Below are 18,881 nucleotides of genomic sequence, written 5' to 3' on the forward strand. Positions count from 1 at the left end.
ACCCAGGAGGCAAGAGAATTTTGGGAATGATGAGGGCAACAAATGTATAGATGTGCTTTACACAATTGATCTATGTATTGTGATAAATTGTATGAGCCCCAATAAATTGATTAATTAAAAAAAAAAAAAGAAAATTAACATTTCCTAAAGAGGACAGATTGGGAATAATTAAGAATGGAGCTGTGCAGTATTCCTCTTCCATGACTGGGTAGGACTATGCAAATGCAAGATGTTTTTTGCTCACCAATAGAATTAGACAGCTTGTTAAGAGAAATAAGCTACATGGCACTTACCGGAGGTGGGTTCCTATAAAAAGGTATCTGGGACTCTACAATGAGGACTGGTCAGTTTTGCCATTAGGTTTAAAAAAAACAACAAACATATCAGACGTGTCAAAGGGGGGGGGGTCTCCCTGTCATCAAGAAAGACCTAAGAGTGAAGTGCAACCTTTGGACTTCCAGATCTCTGTGTGCTGAACCTCCGCAAACCAGAAGACAGAGAACTGGGATGGCAGAGAAATGGCAGTCACAGAAGGAGCAGCACCGAAAGCACCAGACAGAGTCGGGAGCTTCCTTGCCCTGAAGAGAAAGGAGAGAGGAAAAAGCTAAGTGGCTTAGGGAAGAATTCCTGGTAGAGTTGGGTGCCTCTAGGGTATTTTTCTGGAGGCTTGCTGACACAGAACTAGAGCTGAGCATCTTAGAGCTGAGGCAAAAGGTGAAGCGGAGTGTCCTCCCAGTACTTAGTGGTAGCCATAAAAGACGCTGTAACATTTGTAGGCTTGCAGGGCAGGGGCCAAAGGGCTATGTGGCTCAGAAACCAAGGGCCAGAGAGAGGTATGCCTATGCGTATAGTTGAGAAAAGGCCCTCTAAACCAGGCGTCCTCAAACTATGGGCCCGCGGGCCACATGCGGCCCGCCGAGAACATTTATCCGGCCTGCCAGGTGTTTTTACCGTTTGTTTTTTTACTTCAAAATAAGATATGTGCGCTGTGCATAGGAATTTGTTCATAGTTTCTTTTTAAACTATAGTCCAGCCCTCCAACGGGTCTGAGGAACAGTGAACTGGCCCCCTGTTTAAAAAGTTTGAAGACCCCTGCTCTACCAAAGAACTTCGTTCTGAGTGTTTCTGATCCTAACTTCTAACTGGTTGCTTCCCTAATAACCCCAATCTGTTTTTCTTTCTCTACAGAACCTAGCCTAAAACATACCATCATTAGGAGTATGGTCTGTGGTTCTGTATGGCGAGTGCAAAAAATTACCAAACTCAGCATTAAGTAGAGAGTGCCTTGAGAGAAACAGTTAATGTCAGAATTGGTAAAGGAGATGGAAGGGTGGAGGCATGTCTGACCTGCTGCCTCAGAAATCGGCCTTCGGCTGCTATTGAGTTAGATTTCTCTTTCCCTCTTGTGAAGTCAAAAGAGGTCAGAGAGTGCCCCTGTGCCATTTTTACAAGCTGTTTTCAATCAGAGCTCTAAGGAGTACACTTCCTGTTTTGCAGTAGTTTCTGACGCAAGTTGGAGGGCATTTCCTCTTACATACGTGCTGATGGTCACGAAGAGGACAATTTGTCATCATTACTGCTATATACTACCCCAAGGGGTTCGTCTGCCCATTCCACATACCTGCCGCCAGCTGAGCACAAGGATAAGCAGAAAGTACCCTCACAGGAGAGGGATGGACACAGTGGCTACAATGGGCGCAAACATAAGAACAATTGTGGGGACGGCTCAGCACCAGGAGGTGGATTTGTTCTATTGCATATCAGGTCACTGTGAGTCAGAACCAATTCAACGGCACCAAACAACAACAACAACAACATTAACTTGATAGGTGTCAAGTAAGAACTCAGGCTACCAAAGCTCACCAAGTCAAGCCGATGTCTATCAGACAAGGAAATAAATTTCTCCCACTAGACCTTAATGAGGTATTGTGTTGGCTGCCACATGACTACTGACTTCAGTGAATCATTCACTGGTAGCTGCTATGTATGTGGACATTATGCTCCACCCCTTGGAACTCTAACCTCATTTGAAAATTTATCAAAAACCAAGACCAGAGTCCTGAATTGATCCCTCCTCGTCACGCCGTCAGGGCCAATGTTCATTTGGCTGGAGCATACCTTTCTGAATTCCAGGATTCCTTGCTCTGTAGCAAAGGGAGCCTCCACTTCAGATGGTGCCTCTCTAGCTGGGTGGACACAGCAACCAGCAACCAAAAACTAAACTAGCGGCTCTCATAGCGACCCTATAAGACAGTCAAACTACCCCACAGGGCTTCCAAGGCCATACCCTTTAAAGGAACTCTCAAGAAACGGCTGCTGGGTTGAGCTGCTGACCTAAATGGCTAATCACTGTGCCGCCAGGGCTCCTTGGACACAGCAACAGTCTTGATTTACCTAATGGGACATATTTATCTTGCAGTGATGAAAAAGATCTACAATCTAGTGCCAGACCTATTTGTTTTGTTTCCCAGAGAAGTATTAGATAGTACTAAAATGTGGTAGAGGGTAGCCAATTATACTAAGCTTTTGACTATATTTTTATCTATGAATCCTGGCCTCTCATCTGGATGATTTTTCCATCTTAAGGCTGAAAATGACTTCCAAAGTTTATCTCTTTCAGCAACATGTTATGTTTGGATGTTCACAGATGCTCCTTTCATATATAGACTATCATAAATGCCATTGTTTCAAGGATATATATACCTGGTTTTTGCTTTTGTTTTCTGAATGACGTTATGAGGTATCCAAACAACAACAAAATCACTGCCATCCAGTCAATTCTGACTCATAGTGACCCTACAGGACAGGGTAGTTTATGAGTCTGTAACTGTTTACAGAAGGTGAAAGCCCTGTCTTTCTGCCGAGGATTGGCTAGTGATTTTGAATTGAGGACCTTTTGAATCGTAGCCCAAAGGCCATGAAAAACAAAAGCAAACCCCGCTTCCATCGAGTTGATTCTGGCTCAGAGACCCTAGAGCAGTGGTTCCTAACCTTCCTCATGCCACGGCCCTTTCATACAGTTCCTCATGCCACGGCCCTTTCATACAGTTCCTCATGCTGTGGTGACCCCCCAACCATAACATTATTTTCGTTGCTACTTCATCACTGTCATTTTGCTACTGTTATGAATCGGACGACCCCTGTGAAAGGGTCATTAGTCCCCCAAAGGGGTCGCAACCCACAAGTTGAGAACCACTGCCCTATAGGCTAGAGAAAATCTTTTTGCAAGGGCAGACAGCCTCATTTTTCTCCCTCGAAACAGCTGGTGGGTTTGAAGTGCCAACCTGTTGGTTAGCAGCCCTATGCCTAACTGACAGCACCTCAAGGCTCCTAGAGGACACGAGAGGGGTAAAAAAATCACCTCGGCTGCTCATTCTCAAGATTGTAAACTTCAAAGATCCAAACAGAAAATCTCCTATGATCAAACGCAAGGAATCAGTGTTGATCAGAATTGTAAGATTGATTGGCATCAACGTTGTCAAATGGCTGGAATGAACAAACGAGCAGGTCTTAGGCAGCAATTGCCCTACATATGCTCTCCATCTGCTTTCTTCTTAAAAATATGTAGGAAACAAGAGTAAGTAATGATATGAGGTTAAACCATAAATATTGACAAGGGAACCTTTTTCATCTAGAAAATGGTGAATTCAGGCCATTTGAGCTGATGATAGTAATAATGAAAGCTAACAATTCCTGAGCACTGACTTTGGGCCGGGGACTTTACAAAAACATCTGGTTGATTGCACATACCATTTGTAAGAAGTAAGTACCATTATTACCCCCACCCCACCTCTGTGCACAATGAAGAAAAGTCTTTGTGACAAGGTGTTTTTTGACTTGCCCAAAAGCCAGTAGGTTCAAAGGAAGAAGAACCAAAACTTCAAACTCAATTCTGAGTCCTAAATCTACTGTGTGAGAGCTTAAAATCACAGGCACTTGGTGTGTGTGAAAAGAACAGCTTTCCTAATAGTTCCTTTAGTCCTGATGCTGACCTCAAAAATACAATCTTAAGAAGACAGCCCTTTTCTCTGAGGTCTTGCAGGTGCAGGATCTCAGAGTTTATATCCAAAGGGTATTTCCACTATGGTCAAGCAGGGGCAAGATGTGATAGTTTACACCTGTAGGGTCTTCGTGTACAGTATTATCGAACAATTTTCTAAAGGAACTTCCAGAAACAGATACAAATGAGAAAGCAACTTTACTAACAAGTTACCAGCAAAACCTGTCCTCCGACTGTCTGATGACCATGCTATAATAAAGCTTTAGCCATTCATGTAAGCCCACTTATGTGACAGCCTCCTAACGCTGCCCCATGCCTGCTACCGGATAGCCCACCTTACTCTCACAATTGTCTTTGAGCCAATTATGATTTGGTAACTTTGAGTTCCTGCTCTGACTACACAAAAATGTGATCATGAAGTGTCGAAGGGATCAGGTATCAGGCATCAAAGAACAAAAAGTCATATCATTGTAAATGAGGGAGAGTGCGGAGTGGAGACCCAAAGCCCATCTGTAGGCAACTGGAGATCCCCTTACAGAAGGGTGTCAGGGAGGAGACGAGCCAGTCAGGGTGCGATGTACCAACGGTGAAACATACAACTTTCCTCTAGTTCTATAATGCTTCCTCCCCGCCCCCCACCCCCTACTATCATGATCCTAATTCTACCTTACAAATCCGGCTAGACCAGAGTATGTACAGTGGTACAGATAGGAACTGGAAACACAGGGAATCCAGGACAGATGAAGCCCTCAGGACCTGTGGTGAGAGTGGCGATACCTGCAGGGTGGAGGGTAGGTCCGGTAGAAAGGGGGAACTGATCACAAGGACCTACATATAACTCCCTCCTCGGGGGACGGACAACATAAAAGTAGGTGAAGGGAGATAGTGGTCAGTTTAAGATATAGAAAGAATTTAAATTTATCAAGGGTTCATGAGGGTTGGAGGGTGGGGAAAGAGGGGGAAAAGAGAGCTAATACCAAGGGCTCAAGCAAAAATAAAATGTTTAGAAAATGATGATGGCAGCGTATGTACAAATGTGATTGATACAATTGAAGTATGGATTGTTATAAGAGCTGTAAGAGCCCCCAATAAAATGATTTTTTTAAACTTTATTTTTCCTCACTTTCCAGTGGAGCGACCATTTTCCTCAGTGAATGTGGACATCACACGGTCCAGGTCATCTTTATGCCTCAGTGAACCACTGCTGCTTTGACTCTAGGCCAGCAGTTCTCAACCTTCCTAATGCTGTGGGCGACCCTTTAATACCATTCCTCATGCTGTGGTGACCTCCAACCACAAAATTATTTTCGTTGCTATGTCATAACTGTAATTTGGCTACTGTTATGAATCCGGCACCCCCTGTGAAAGTGTGGTTCGACCCCCAAAAGGGCTACAACCCACAAGTTGAGAACCGCTGCTCTAAGCAGATTCTGTAAAATTGTTTGATGGCATTACTTTCAATAAGTAGACTGATCAAGTTGCCTCATTTCTGGGCTAGAATATCAACACATCCTATAGAGTCACTGAGACTTAGAATTAACTCGGTAGCAATGATTTGTTTGTTATTCTTTTGTTTGGATCCTAATATAAAAGGGGCCTATTAGCAAAAAGGTCACATCTCCTCATGGTTTTCATTAGATATATATTTAAAACCCTTCGGCCGTGCTTTGGGAGAAAGATGTGGCCGTCTGACTTTTACAATGATGAACAGCCTTGGAAACCTTGTGTGGGGCAGCTCTGAGATCCTCATGAGTTGGAATCATGACTTGAGTTTGGTTCTTTGTTTTATGGTATTTACATGCAGAAGCACTTGCCTTGAAGTGCTAAACGATCAACACTTGCCACCAACCATGTGAAAAGGAAAACTTGGCCAGTCTCCCTCCTGGACGTCCTGCAAGCTCCTGCTTTCAGAGGCCGTCATGTAAGATGCACATATGAGGGGCTTTCAAAAAATCTGTGGAAAAATGCCAGTATCTTTTCACTTCACTTTAGCCACAAACTTTTTGAAGACCTTCTTGTACTTCTGAGATGTTTTAATTCTTTATCCATTAACCCATGCACATGAATTCATGGGAAAGTATTAATTAACAGGAAAACATTAACACCTCAGCAGGAAAAGGGCATGGAAAGTACATTGGCAACCTGCCCTCAAAAGGAAGAGCCTTCTTCATGCGCTTTTATTTCGATGTGATTAGCGTGACGCTTTATGTTCTAAGAGGAAACTAAGAGGTTACATCATATGCCCGAACTCTAACTCTCCTAACTCTCTTTGCCTCCGAAGTGATTTCAGAGCTCATTAATCCAAAATACTGTCACTAAAAGCAAGTTCTCATGATGGGGCCACAAGATCCTGAGCCTAATTCTGAGAACCACCACTAAAATAAAAATTCAACCCCAAGCATACTCCACCCCCCACATTATTACTCCACACAACTTTGGGCAAATGATCTGATAAATGATAAATGGTCTACCCCGGAGGAGAAAGTGCAACTGCCCCTTTTGAGTTTCTGAAGCTGTCAATCTTCACCGGAGCAGAAAGCCTCATCTTTCTCTCTTCGAATGGCTGGTGGAGTCAAACTGCTGACCTTGTGGCTAGCAGCTCCATGTATAACCCACTACACCACCTGGGTTCCTTCAGGGGCTATAAACCAATAAGGATCAAGATCAATTTTCAATGAATAAGAACCTGGAATTATCCGATCTTGTTCAATGGATTGCCTGACTAGAAAAGTTTAAAAGTTCCCTTCATTTTTCCTCAGGCATTAGATCAACTTTTTAACTCCACGTGCAACCGACATCTTATTTTGTTGACCTTCCATATGGCTATTTACTTTTGCATCTCATCCACCAAAACCAAACCCACTGCCACTGAGTTGATTCTAACTCCTAGTGACCCTGGAGGACAGAGTAGAACTGCCCCTGTAGATTTTGAGCCTGCAAATCTTTATGGTAAAAGAAACCCTCATCTTTCTCCCATGGAGTAGCTAGTGGTTTCAAAATGCTGACCTTGCAGTTAGCAGCCCAGGGGGTAACCTTCGTGCACATCTATTTGCACACGTGATTAGCAAGATAAATGAGAACAGTCTCAGAGTAATTCAAATGGCACAGCTACAAGCGTGAACACATGTTCATTCCACAGTTAGTAAGTGGTCGGAGCCCTTGTGGCAGTGGCTAAATGCTTCCAAGTGGTTAAATGGCAAGAGGTTGAAAGTTTAAAGCCATCAACTGCTCTGCAGAAGTCAGCCCTGTGTGACACTTGCTCTCATGAAAACTCAAGACCCACTGCCATAAGTCAATGCCGATTCCTTGCAACCCTATAGAATAGGTTGAGTTTCTGTGAGTTTCTGAGATTGTTTACATTAGAGGAATAGAAAGCCCCATCTTTTTCCCACAGAGTGGCTGGATTGCAACCTTACGAATAATCACTATGTCACCAGGGCTCCTACTCTCATGAAAGAATCACTGATGATATGGGTGCTATGGCAAAATGTGGGGAAGAAAGCAGATGGTGCCTGGCTACCAAAAGAAAATGAGTCTTAGGTCTTAAAAGCTCTCTTAGGATTATGGCAAGAGGGCGTTGGGGGAGCTAAAGGGTACAAGAATGAAGAAAATGTTGCAAAATTGATTGTGGTGATGATTCCACAACTCTTATATTGAAACCACTGAATTGTATGCAGTTTGAATTATTATGTCAATAAAACGGCTAAAATTGGAGAAAAAAAATCAAGCCACTCTTGTTTGGCCTGTTGTTTGGGATTCCACAGGAGTAATCTTAATAAATTTGCTCAAAGGACAAAGAACCATCACAGGGACTTTTTGGAAACAAGTTTGAAGAAAATGGAAAACCACAGCTATGAGGAAAAATGTCAGGAAAGTTGTGCTGAGGGATTTCCCCCATCACTATTACCCTGCTCATTCGTCAAGGGTGGCAATGGTTGTCCTGTGAATTTCCTTGGGGACCCTTATCCCATCTATCCTGTGGCCCTGATCTTGCCCCTTCAGACTTCTTTTTTGCTCCCCAAACTCTAAACACTTAAAAGGAATGCAATTTGAAGCCTTCAAGGACCAGCACTGCCATTCTGACGTGGCGTAAAGAGTGCAGAATTCTTTGGGGAAAGGGTAGAGAGATGGAAACTCTGCCTTCAGAAACAGGTAGGCCTACCTGGAGGGAATGTGATGAATCTGACATGCTTTAAAATAAAGACTTCTATGATGTTGTAGCGATAGTTTTTAACTTAGTCTGATAACATATAGCTGTTTACTGAATGCTTAATAAAGATACCTGATATATCAGAGAAATGTTGATTCTATTTAATCACCCAAAATGAACAAATATTTTTACATGTTTAATCTTGTCAACAACTGATTCGGTAATATCCCACGTTAAAAAGTGAGCACACAACAAATTGAAATCCCCACTCTGAAGTCCAAATTAAACTGTGCCTTGGGCTTGCCTCTAATTCATAGTGATCACTTTACCTCATCAATGCTTTATGTTCCAGAACACTTACCTTATCCTGGTGGTTGCCAAAATAACTATAATACCATAGACTACAATTCGGCCTCACTCCTTCGGGAGAATTCCAGGTCCATATTATGGTACAGAGGTTTTCAACAGAAACACTCAAATTGGTCACAGGAGGCAGAATTTCTGTTTAAATGAAGCATAAGAAATAAATATTATCAACATCAGCCAGTGTTTTTATTGGCTCATGTAACTTAGTCCCTCAACTCCTGGATGCCAAGAAAAACAATAGCCAACATTTCTTGAACCAGGCGCCATTCTAATTAACCTATCTAGCTATCTAGCCATATATAGATATATATGAATCCATTTAAGCCTTACAAGCCTATGAAGTGGGGGTTGTGATTAGCCCCACCTTACATGAGGCAACGAGGCACAGGGAGGTTACATCACTTGCCACAAATCCGATGGTTAGTAAATGGCAGAGCTGGGATTCAAACTCAGAAAATGGTGACTCCCAAGTCATACTGTTAAATAATCATATTATGTGAACACAAGCAAAAGAACATTAAAGGAAAAAGACTGCATGATACTACTTTTATGAAAAATCTAGAGGAGACAAGTTCAAGTTGTTGTGGGGTACCAGCAAGTCAAATCCAACCCATAGTGACCCCTTGTAACAGGATAGAACTACCCCTTAGGATTAGCTTAACTGTTTGTGCCCCAAGGCAAGCGCATACAAGAGAGCCTACATATTAGCTTATCTTGCTCAATGTAAATACTTCCATATCTGCCATTTTATCAGTGTAAGAAACGTATCTTTAATCATATTTGCTAATGAAACTTAGTATTTTTATAGCTTTTCCAAAGAAGTATCAAGAAAACGATTTATAAGTCTTTGTTGGTCCCCTGAGGACTGATACTAGGCAGCTGGAATTGTAGCTTTGACTAATCTGAAGAGGGAAGTGAAAGAGGAGAAACTGGGCTTTAAAAATGACACTTAATTGAAGAAGTTCAGCGCCACCTCCACCGAACATTTGATACCCTGGTGCTTGGATCCCCAGTTCTAAATCATGGGAAGGAGTTTTCATGTGCCTGCCAAATACAGGGAAATAAATAGGGAGAGGGAGAAGAATGAGACACAGCCTTTCATTTCCTGAGAACATCTTCTCCCAAGATCAGGACTATCAAATCATTCTCCAGAGAGGTTTGCAAAAATTAGGGGCAAATACTGTTATGTGCACAATCCTACAAAAGTGGAGAGCTATGAGTAGATGCTGCAAGGGACAGACATGCAGGCTGAATGGGAAGGAGATAGGAGTACAGCCATGAATACACACATACATGTTTGGAAGAGGATATTTATAGATGTGCATTTATTTTTCCTGCAAACATACCCATGAATGTGGTGGAGCACACAGGGGACAAAGTAAGGAAAACTCCTTAGACATCAACATCTTGAAGGAATGAGTTGCTGGGCCTGGGAGGTCAGGAGCATAGTCTCAGAGGGCACCAAGGTCAACTGGCATAACCTAGTTCAAAAAGATGATGTTCTACATCCTGCTTAAGTGAGAAACGACTAGGGTCTTAAAAGCTCATGAGCAGCCATCTACAAGGCAACTACTGGTCTCTCCCCAAGCACAGGAAAGAAGAGTGAAGAAAATAAAGAAATGTTAAAAACGCATGGAAGCTATTAGTCCAGAGAACTAATGGACCACTGGAACTTCAGCCTCCATGACCCTCACACCCGGAGAACTCTTTGGTGCCTGCTCTAAAAGGGATCATTTTAGAAGGTCCTGGACCATGTAGGAGACAAATGTGAGACAGAATTCAAAGTCATAAAAAGAGATTGGGCTGAGTGGTTGGATAGAGACCGGTGAGACATCGCCCGCCCCCACCCAGTCAAACTTCAGATGTGTAACTGAACTCATCCCCCAGTGTTAGAATAAGGACATAATACCGATAAGTACAAGAATGAAGACAATGCCCTAAATCTGTACATCTCTTCTTGATATAATCGAACTTTTGTATGATGTGTGAATTATATTCCAATTATCCTGATGGAGGGGAAGCAAAGAAAAAACATCCAAAGGGCAGCATTTACCCAAGGACAGAGGGTTAGGAAAGGAGGGCGAATAAAAACAGGAAACAGGGAAGAAGTGGGATAAGTGATGGTATATTGAGAGTTGAATCAGAATGTATAGAAATTGTTGCATGTAAAACTATGACATGCTCCGTAAACCTTCATGTAATGCACAATAAAAAGGGTTTTTTTAATGGGAAAAATCATCCCCCAGAAACTGGGTGAGTAGTATACAGAAACTGTATGTCCTACCTTTACAACTAAAATTACTATCAAGTGAAGTTTACTGAAATAATTTTTAAAATCATCCCCCAAAGACGATCTAAAATGGCAAAAATGGAATCCTTATTACTTAAGAACTATAGTTACTATATTAATGTATCAACTGTTAGTCCGATTTTCTGTCCTAGTGAACACTTTGGAAGTTATTAAGATCTCCTATATAATCCTATACTACTCATCCTCATTTTAGTTACCTGTAACAGTATTATTTAAACAAGAGTTCTATGTGTCTCAAAATATCAGCCCCACAGACACTAAGTAATGCTAGTTTCTGTTTCCCTCACTATCAATTTTATACATAGCAGAGGAGAAAGACTAAGCTATCCACTCCTGTAAAGCTTTACTGTCTCGGAACCCCCCAGGGACAGTTCTACTCTGTCCTATAGGGTCGCCAGGAGTCAGCATTGACTCCATGGCAGTGAGTTTATACATGGCAGCTACTTGGTCCACTTGCCTATACTGCTGTTGTGTACCATCCAGACCATTCCAACTCACGGGGACTCCACGTGACAGTAAAACTGCCCTGTTATGAATTGTGTCCCCCAAATGTGTTGTAAATCCTAACCTGCATGCCTGTGATTTTAATCCCATTTAGGAAGGGGATGCCATTGTTGTGTTAATAAGATCACCTAGGAGCAGAAACTCTGAGAGTTGTGGACCTTCCTCCTGAGCTGAAAGAGGGAGGGACAGAGAGAAAGATAAACTTCCCCTAGTACCAGCATCCTGAATGTGGCCTCCTAAACTGTACGAAAATAAATGTCCGTGTGTGATGAGCCAGCGACTTGTGATAATTCTGTTAGAGCAGTGCTCGACAGCTAAGACATGCTCCTAAGTTGTACCCTGTACACAGTAGACCGCTACCTCTTTCTCCTGTGGAATGGCTGGTAGAGTCCATCTGCCGACTTTTCAGTTAACAGCCAAACGCTCAACCACTGTGCCAGCAGGGACTCCTTCCAAGTGCTACCAGTAACTTTTTCCAAGCTAGACCCAGTCCCCAATGTGGGCTGCAGCAGCGCAGGGCAGAGGAAAGCCTTGTGGAAGCGGGAGTTTCCGATCAGGCTGCATTAAAACCCAGCTAGAGCCAAGGTCCTGGTGGTTAACTGTTAAGCACACAGCTGCTAAGCAAAGGTCCGCTTGATCTGGCCAGCAGCTCAACGAGGGAAAAGCTCTGGTGGTGAGCACCCAACAAAACGACAGCCTTTGAAACCCCATGGGGCAGTTCTGCTCTGCCATCCGGGGTTGCTGGGTTGGAATCCACCCGACGGCACAAAACAATCATCGCTTTGTCCTAGAACATGTATTTGCTCTATTTCCAATCTCTCATGCTGGTCTAATTGTTTCCATCTGTTTTGAAGTATCCTTCCGTTAGATCTTCCAACTGGTTTATACTTTAGACCACGTCAGGTAACTTAACTAAAGGAGCCCTGATAGCACTTGGGGTTGGGCCCTGGGCTGCTTGGCCCAAAGGCTGGAGATCCAACTCCACCAGCTGCTCCAGAGGAGAAAGATAAAGCTCTCTGCTCCCATAGAGACTGAGGCTCAGAAACTCTATACCGGGTCACGAAGAATCAGAACCAACTCAATGGCAATGGTTTCTTTTGGGGGATGGGGGAAGGTATTTGCTCTCTTGTTGTTGACCTAATGGTTCCTTCCATTTTTCTTGACAAATTTCTCCATTTTATACTTAAAAATAAACACACACACTCAGAAATTTCAAATACAATTCCCAAATCTCTCTGTGTAAGTGTGCATATACACGAATACATGTGAATTTTGTGTGTGTGTGTGTGTGCCATCACATCAGTTCTGACTCATAGTAACCCAATGTTCGACGGAAGGAAACATGGCCCGGTCTTGCATGCTGCCCGCCCTCACAACTGTTCTGTTTGAGCGCAGCCACGGTGTCAAACTTTCTCATTGAGGAGCTAGCTGCCTCTTTTCCACCGAATCTTTCCTTTACCAGACAGCTCTCTCCTGAAAACATGTCCAAAGTATGTGAGAGAAGTCTCACCGTCCTTGCCTCTTAAGAAGCATTCTGGGTGAAAAAAAAAAAAAAAGAAGCATTCTGGGTGTACGTGGTCCAAGACAGGTTGGTTTCTTCTTCTGGCAGCCCATGGGACTTTCAATGTTGTTTGCCAACACCACAGTTCAAATACACCAATTTTTTTCTGTAGTCTTCCTTGTTAATTTTTTACCGGCACTGGGACAAATGAAAAGTGCAGCTTCGCCTTGAAAGTAACATTCCCCGTTCTTCAGCACGTTAAAGAGCTCTTGTGCAGCAGATTTGTCCAATGCAACATGTCATTTGATTTCTGGGTTCCATGATTTCTTCTGCTTTCAGGAGTGTTGATGGTGGATTCAAGTAAGATGAAATCCTTGACAACTTCAATCTTTTCTCCACATATCATGATGGTGTCTAGCGGTCCAGTTGTGTGGATATTTGTTTTCAATATTTGTTTTGTTCAAAATTTGTTTTCAATGAATGAGTTTCAATTCATACTTAAGGTAGCGGCCTTTGATCTTCATTAGCAAGTGCATCAAGTCCTCCTCGTGTCATCTGCCCATCATCGCAGGTGATTAATGAGGCTTCCTCCAATCCTGATGTGCAGTTCCTCTGCATCTAGTTCACCTTCTCCAATTATTTGCTCAGCATATAAATTTAGTATGCTGAAATGATACAACCCTGATGCATACCTTTCCTGCTTTTAAAACACTCAGTATTCCCTTGTTCGGTTCCAAAGACTACCTGTTGGTCCGTGTACAGGTTCCTCATGAGCATGATGAAGTGTTCTGGAATTCCCATTCGTTGCAATGGTATCTATAGTTTATTATGATGTGCAATGCGATGGACTGGCACAGTGCCTCCAACAATGGGCTCAGGCATAGGAACAATCGTGAGGCTGGCACAGGACTGAGCAGTGTTCTGTTCTGTTGTGCAGAGGGTCACTAAGAGCCGGGACCAACTCAATGGGACCTAACAATTACACATGCATATGCACATGCACACATACAGAGTTGAATGCCTTTGTATAGTTAAAACATAGGTTAAGCTGAAGTGGAGGGGAGAAAAACTTCTTCTGGGGTGGTATGGGGCAAAAGCCTGGCTGGATAAATAAGATATAAATGAGGGGACTTCAAAAGTTCATGGACACATGGAATTAAAAGATAAGGGGGAGAGGGGCAATGGAATCTTTCCACAAAAAATTCTAAGCCCCCTTGCACATAATAAATCAGGTGTGAGGAGCCCTGGTGATGTAATGGTTACACATTGGCCTGTTAACCACGTGGTAGGCAGTTTGAAACCACGAGCGGCTCCATGAGAGAAAGACTGGGCTTTCTACTACTGTAAATAGTTATAGTCTTGGAATCCCCCAGAGGGGGTCGCTATGAGTCAGCACTGAATCAATGGCAGTGAGTGAGCACTTCTTGTAAAGGTCTATAATGCCCCCTCATATGTAAGTCATATAATTTTGGTATACTGTAGTGATAGGAACCCTGCTAGCCTAGTAGGTTATATATTAGACTGCTCACCGCAAGGTCAGCAGTTCGATGCCACTAGCTACTGTGAGGGAGAAAGATGAGGTTTCCTATTTCCATAAAGCATTACAGTCTCAGAAACCCACAGGGAATGTTCTACCCTATCCTTTAGGGTCGCTCTGAGTCAGAATGAACTTGAAGGCAATGGGCGTAAGCAGTGATTAAAAAAAAAAAACACGACTCTGGAGCCAGAGAGCCTAAATGCCTGTGGGCTCTGCTATGACTGGTTGGCAAGTTACTCCACCTTTCTATGCCTCCATGCCTTCATCTATAATATGAGCAGAGCAGTAGGTACGTACTTCATATAGTGACTTGGCAGCGAGGGTGATTAAATGAGCTAATGCAAGTGTTCAGAACAGTGCCCAGCACAGAGTATGTGCTGTTGGTTTACGTTAGTGATTTGCTGGCTTTATTAATAAACATGTTCTAAATCGTTGCTTCCGTTTCGTGCGGAATTGGTTATGTATGTGCCCATGGCCTTTCAGGTGAAACAAGTATCCCCTCTGCCTCACCAAAGCTTTCCTTGGGAACGTGATTTCAACTTTTTCTTACGGCTTGATCAATGATTCCAGAAAGAGGAGTGGAAAGAACCGAGAACCCAAGGACACCCCCCCACCCCGCTCCCGACTCAACTTCAAACCCCAGGTGAAGCTTTAGTTTCCTGTGGCAGGACATCCTGCTCATGTAGAACTTAAGACAATTGATATCCTTTCAAATAATAAGGCAGGTTACTTCATGTAGAGCTTCTGATCTCTCCTGTCCAGCACAGGAATTGGCAGACACATGCACATTCTGGGAAAAGTTAAAGGAAATCACAAGAGTCATGTATGAGTCATCCAGCCCTTTCCCTCAGCCATCAATTCCTATCCGCTGTGTTAGCCCTTACAACATCTAGCTTCATAGCCAACCATACCAGTGGGAGGCAGTCAGACTCGAGGAAGCCACAGGAGACTGCACTGGACCTTCAGCTCAAGATTTCTCAGGAGTTTCACACCGCAGTGACCACCTCCCTAGCCCCACTCAACGAAGTCTCCCAGCTCACTTCCCCAGGCCCATCCTTTCCCTCACTCCCCACCTTGTACCCTAGTCAGGGTCTTCAAAGGCCGATGAAATCCACTTGCCTGGATCGATTTGGCAAACACATCCCCTTCCTGCCAAGCTGGGCTCTTTTCTGACCATGAAGGGGAGCTCTCCCACTGGTTGAGGGGCTCGGCTCTGACTATTCCCCTCACTGAGAATGACTTCCAATGTATGTAAAGTCCACCCACCCGGAAGGTTCTGTTCCAACTGTAGCTCTTCCATGAGGCTCCCAGCTCTCACGGCTTCCTCTCCTCTGAACAACTCCAGTATGAGGGTGAGTCAAAAAGTATGGCCACAAATTCAGACACCTATATTCAACAAAGCTATCAAAATGTGAAACTAGGGTTTCTCAACCTCTGAAGGTGATGTTTTCATCTCGCCAACCCTCCCCTGAAGAATTGTGGGCTCTTCAAGGGGCACCACGTCAGGCCGGCAGTTTGGGCATCCTCCGGGGACACAAATCACGTTCCCTCAATGTCTGAGTGTAGGGAACAAAATTAAGTCTGAAGGGTAAAGATCAGGCCTATACAGTGACTTAGGTAAGACTGCCCAATGAAATCCTTGTAGGACAGCTCTTGTCACCCTTCAAGACACAGCAGGTGCATTGTCATTAGGCGGGGGTGGGGGTGGGTGGGAGGTGGGAAGGAAGTCCTGGCCTTTCTCTTTCTCATCAGTGTTGCATTCTATTATCTTAAAATGTCTTTATAAGCCCCTGTGATTGCCCTGTGTTGTGTCTTCTGAGAAAATCCATCTATCAAGATGACCTCTTGGGGGTTCCCCCAGTCACCATAACCTTCTGAGCTGACCTCTTGGCATTGAATTGAATTGACCCAGAAGATGATCCCCTCAGAAGCCACTGTTTGGATTGGATTTTTTTTTGGGGGGGGGGAGCACCCTAAGGAGACTCACTCACTCACTGCCATCAAGTCGATGCCGACGTATAGCGACTCTAAAGGACAAGGTTGAACTGGCCCCTGCAGTCTGTCTTTCTCCCGAAGAGCAGCAGACTGGTGGTTTCAGACTGCTGGCCTTGCAGATCATAGCCTAATGCGTAACAACTATGCCACCAGAGCTCCTGTGCTAACGAGAGCAAGGCAATTATTGAGAGAACTCATCTGCAGCCGACCACTAAGCACAGAGACATGGTCAAAGGTGCTTTGGAATAAAGTCCTGCATGTAAAAACTAGAGCCCAGTAGCAATATTTTTTACTTACTTGTACTTAATGTTTGGACTACACAGGGCAGTACTTATGAAGCAACTCTGCAATTGATGAACATTCGCTTCTTTAAAAATATCCTACCTAAACATACTTTCCAGGATCCCACTCAGTCCTATCCTGGGAGATCGCCCTCCCTCCCCCAGGCAATGAATATAGCAGGTAGGGGCATGGCTTCTATGTTGGGAGCCATATCCGACCACTTGACCAGCTCTGCGACTCTAGTAGACAAGGGTCTTAGCCTCCCGGTGACTCAGGTTCCTCCTACTACATAGGCTGCCTGGAAGATGAAATGAAATAGTACCAGTAAAGCACTTCGAACACTGCCCAGCCCAGAGTAAACACTATAGAAATGCTATTTGCTATCAAAATATACCACAGCTTGGGCTATTGAGCAGAGTTGACTAAATAAACTAAGCTGGTAGTCGAATTATGTTTATCAACACTCCTACAAGATTACAGTTGGAAGAGACCTTAAGAAGCCTGGAATTCAACCTCGTGGCAAGATGAGAAAAGTGTGGCGCTGGGAGGGGAAATGACTAGCCCAGAATCCTACTGCCGGGAAATGCCTGAATCATTCTAACTCAAGTCTCCTCATACAAGTCTAACAAAATTTCCGATGGGGAGGTGGGGTGAGGGGTGGGGACAATTTCTGGATTCTATGTTACCAAGCTACCATCAAACTGCTAAGACAAAACTGATGGAGTTGGCAGTTACTAGTGTTTTCTACAAGGCCAACTGTTGTTTCAGGTGTGTGTAGGAGGAGGAAGGCTTATGGGAGGGAGGCTGCTGGAGTGGCACTGTGAAGATCCTGGAAAACAGTAGTAGGCAGTTCTACTCTGTCCTATAGGGCCACTCCCACCAAACCAAACTCGCTGCCACTGAGCCAAATCAGACTCAGAGGGATCTGATAAGACAGAATAGAACTGGCCCTGTATGTTTTTTATATCAGCTCCTCTTTTTTCCCTCCCTCCCTCACCCTTCCATCTTGGAGAACCCCTGGATAAATTCTAAATTATGATTATTTTCATATCTTACACGTCCTATGTCTCCCTTCACCCACATTTCTATTGGTTGTCCTGGGGGGAGGTGTTATACGTTGATCGTTGCATATCCCCCTTCTCCCCTACTTTCCCCTACCCTCACGGTATCGCTCTTTACCCTCATGGTATCACTCATGGCAGAGGCTCCTCTTTTTTTCTCAAGGAGAAGCTGGTAGCTTCAAACCGTTGCCTTTGGGGTTAGCAGTTTAATTCGTAACCACTATACCAGCAGAAGTCAGCATTGACTGGACAGCACTTAACAACAGCAAATCCCTGGGTGTGGCAAACAGTTAAGGGCTTGGAGGAAAGGCTGATGGTTCGAACCTACCTACAAGCGCCTTAGAAGATACACCTGGTGAGGTTTCAGAAAAGTCACAGGCCTGCTCCATATGAAGCAGTTCAACTCGGCACACACAGAGTCACCATGAGCTGTAATCCACAATGGACGGTCAGCAACTGCCAGCAGCCGTTTCCCCATGTGGTTATGGGGATTAGAGCTTCTCAAGGGAACCAACCAGAAGCACCTCGCAGAACAGGATACTGTATTTTCTAAACGTCTAAATGAATCCTCTGGACCCTGGCTCAGAACAAAACAAGGCAAACACCTGGGGTATGATTGCCTAGCTCTGGGGGCATCATGGGTTCCTAATTGGGCTAACCAGGTCAGCACTTCAAACCCACTAGTGGCCCTGCAAGGAAAAGATGAGGCAGTCTGCTCTCATAAAAATGTACAGCCTGAGAAACCCACAGGGCCAGTTGTATTCTGTCTTACAGGCCACTATGAGTCAGAATTGACTCAATGTAGGGAATTTGGTTATCAAACCCCAACCCTCCCTCTGATCTCACCTTTTCTGAGAGGTCTTCCCACCCTATGCTATTTGAAACGGCAAACCTCTAATCTGCTTTAAATTCCTGGTGTTACTAAGCAGCCCCCTTGCACACCTGATCCTTTACTCTCCCTCCTTTCTCGAAGGACACCACACTCACTACCATGGAGTCATGAGCCTCATCCTTCTCCTGCTGACTCTGAAAATAGTATATAAATTCTTCCAGGGCAGAGATTGATCTGTTTTGTACACTGCTGTATCCTCATTCATTTTCTTTCTTTCTCTCTCTCTCTCTCTGCTGTATCCTCATTCATTTTCTCTCTCTCTCTCTCTCTCTCTCTCTCTCT

The 18,881-nt window shown here is 44.0% G+C and overlaps 1 protein-coding gene across 1 annotated transcript in view; it reads right to left on the reverse strand.

Annotated features, from left to right (window-relative positions):
• Window positions 1–18,881, reverse strand: part of IL13RA1 (interleukin 13 receptor subunit alpha 1) — a 77,072-nt gene that overhangs the window by 56,981 nt on the left and 1,210 nt on the right. The window contains exon 2 of the mRNA XM_045298559.1: window positions 8,512–8,651. Within this exon, the coding sequence (XP_045154494.1) occupies window positions 8,512–8,651 (140 nt within the window). The remainder of the gene's footprint in view (window positions 1–8,511; window positions 8,652–18,881) is intronic.

This window comes from Echinops telfairi, unplaced genomic scaffold, assembly GCF_000313985.2.
Source record: "Echinops telfairi isolate 266 unplaced genomic scaffold, ASM31398v2 ScPeMD7_7427;HRSCAF=8465, whole genome shotgun sequence".
Classification (NCBI taxonomy): domain Eukaryota; kingdom Metazoa; phylum Chordata; class Mammalia; order Afrosoricida; family Tenrecidae; genus Echinops; species Echinops telfairi.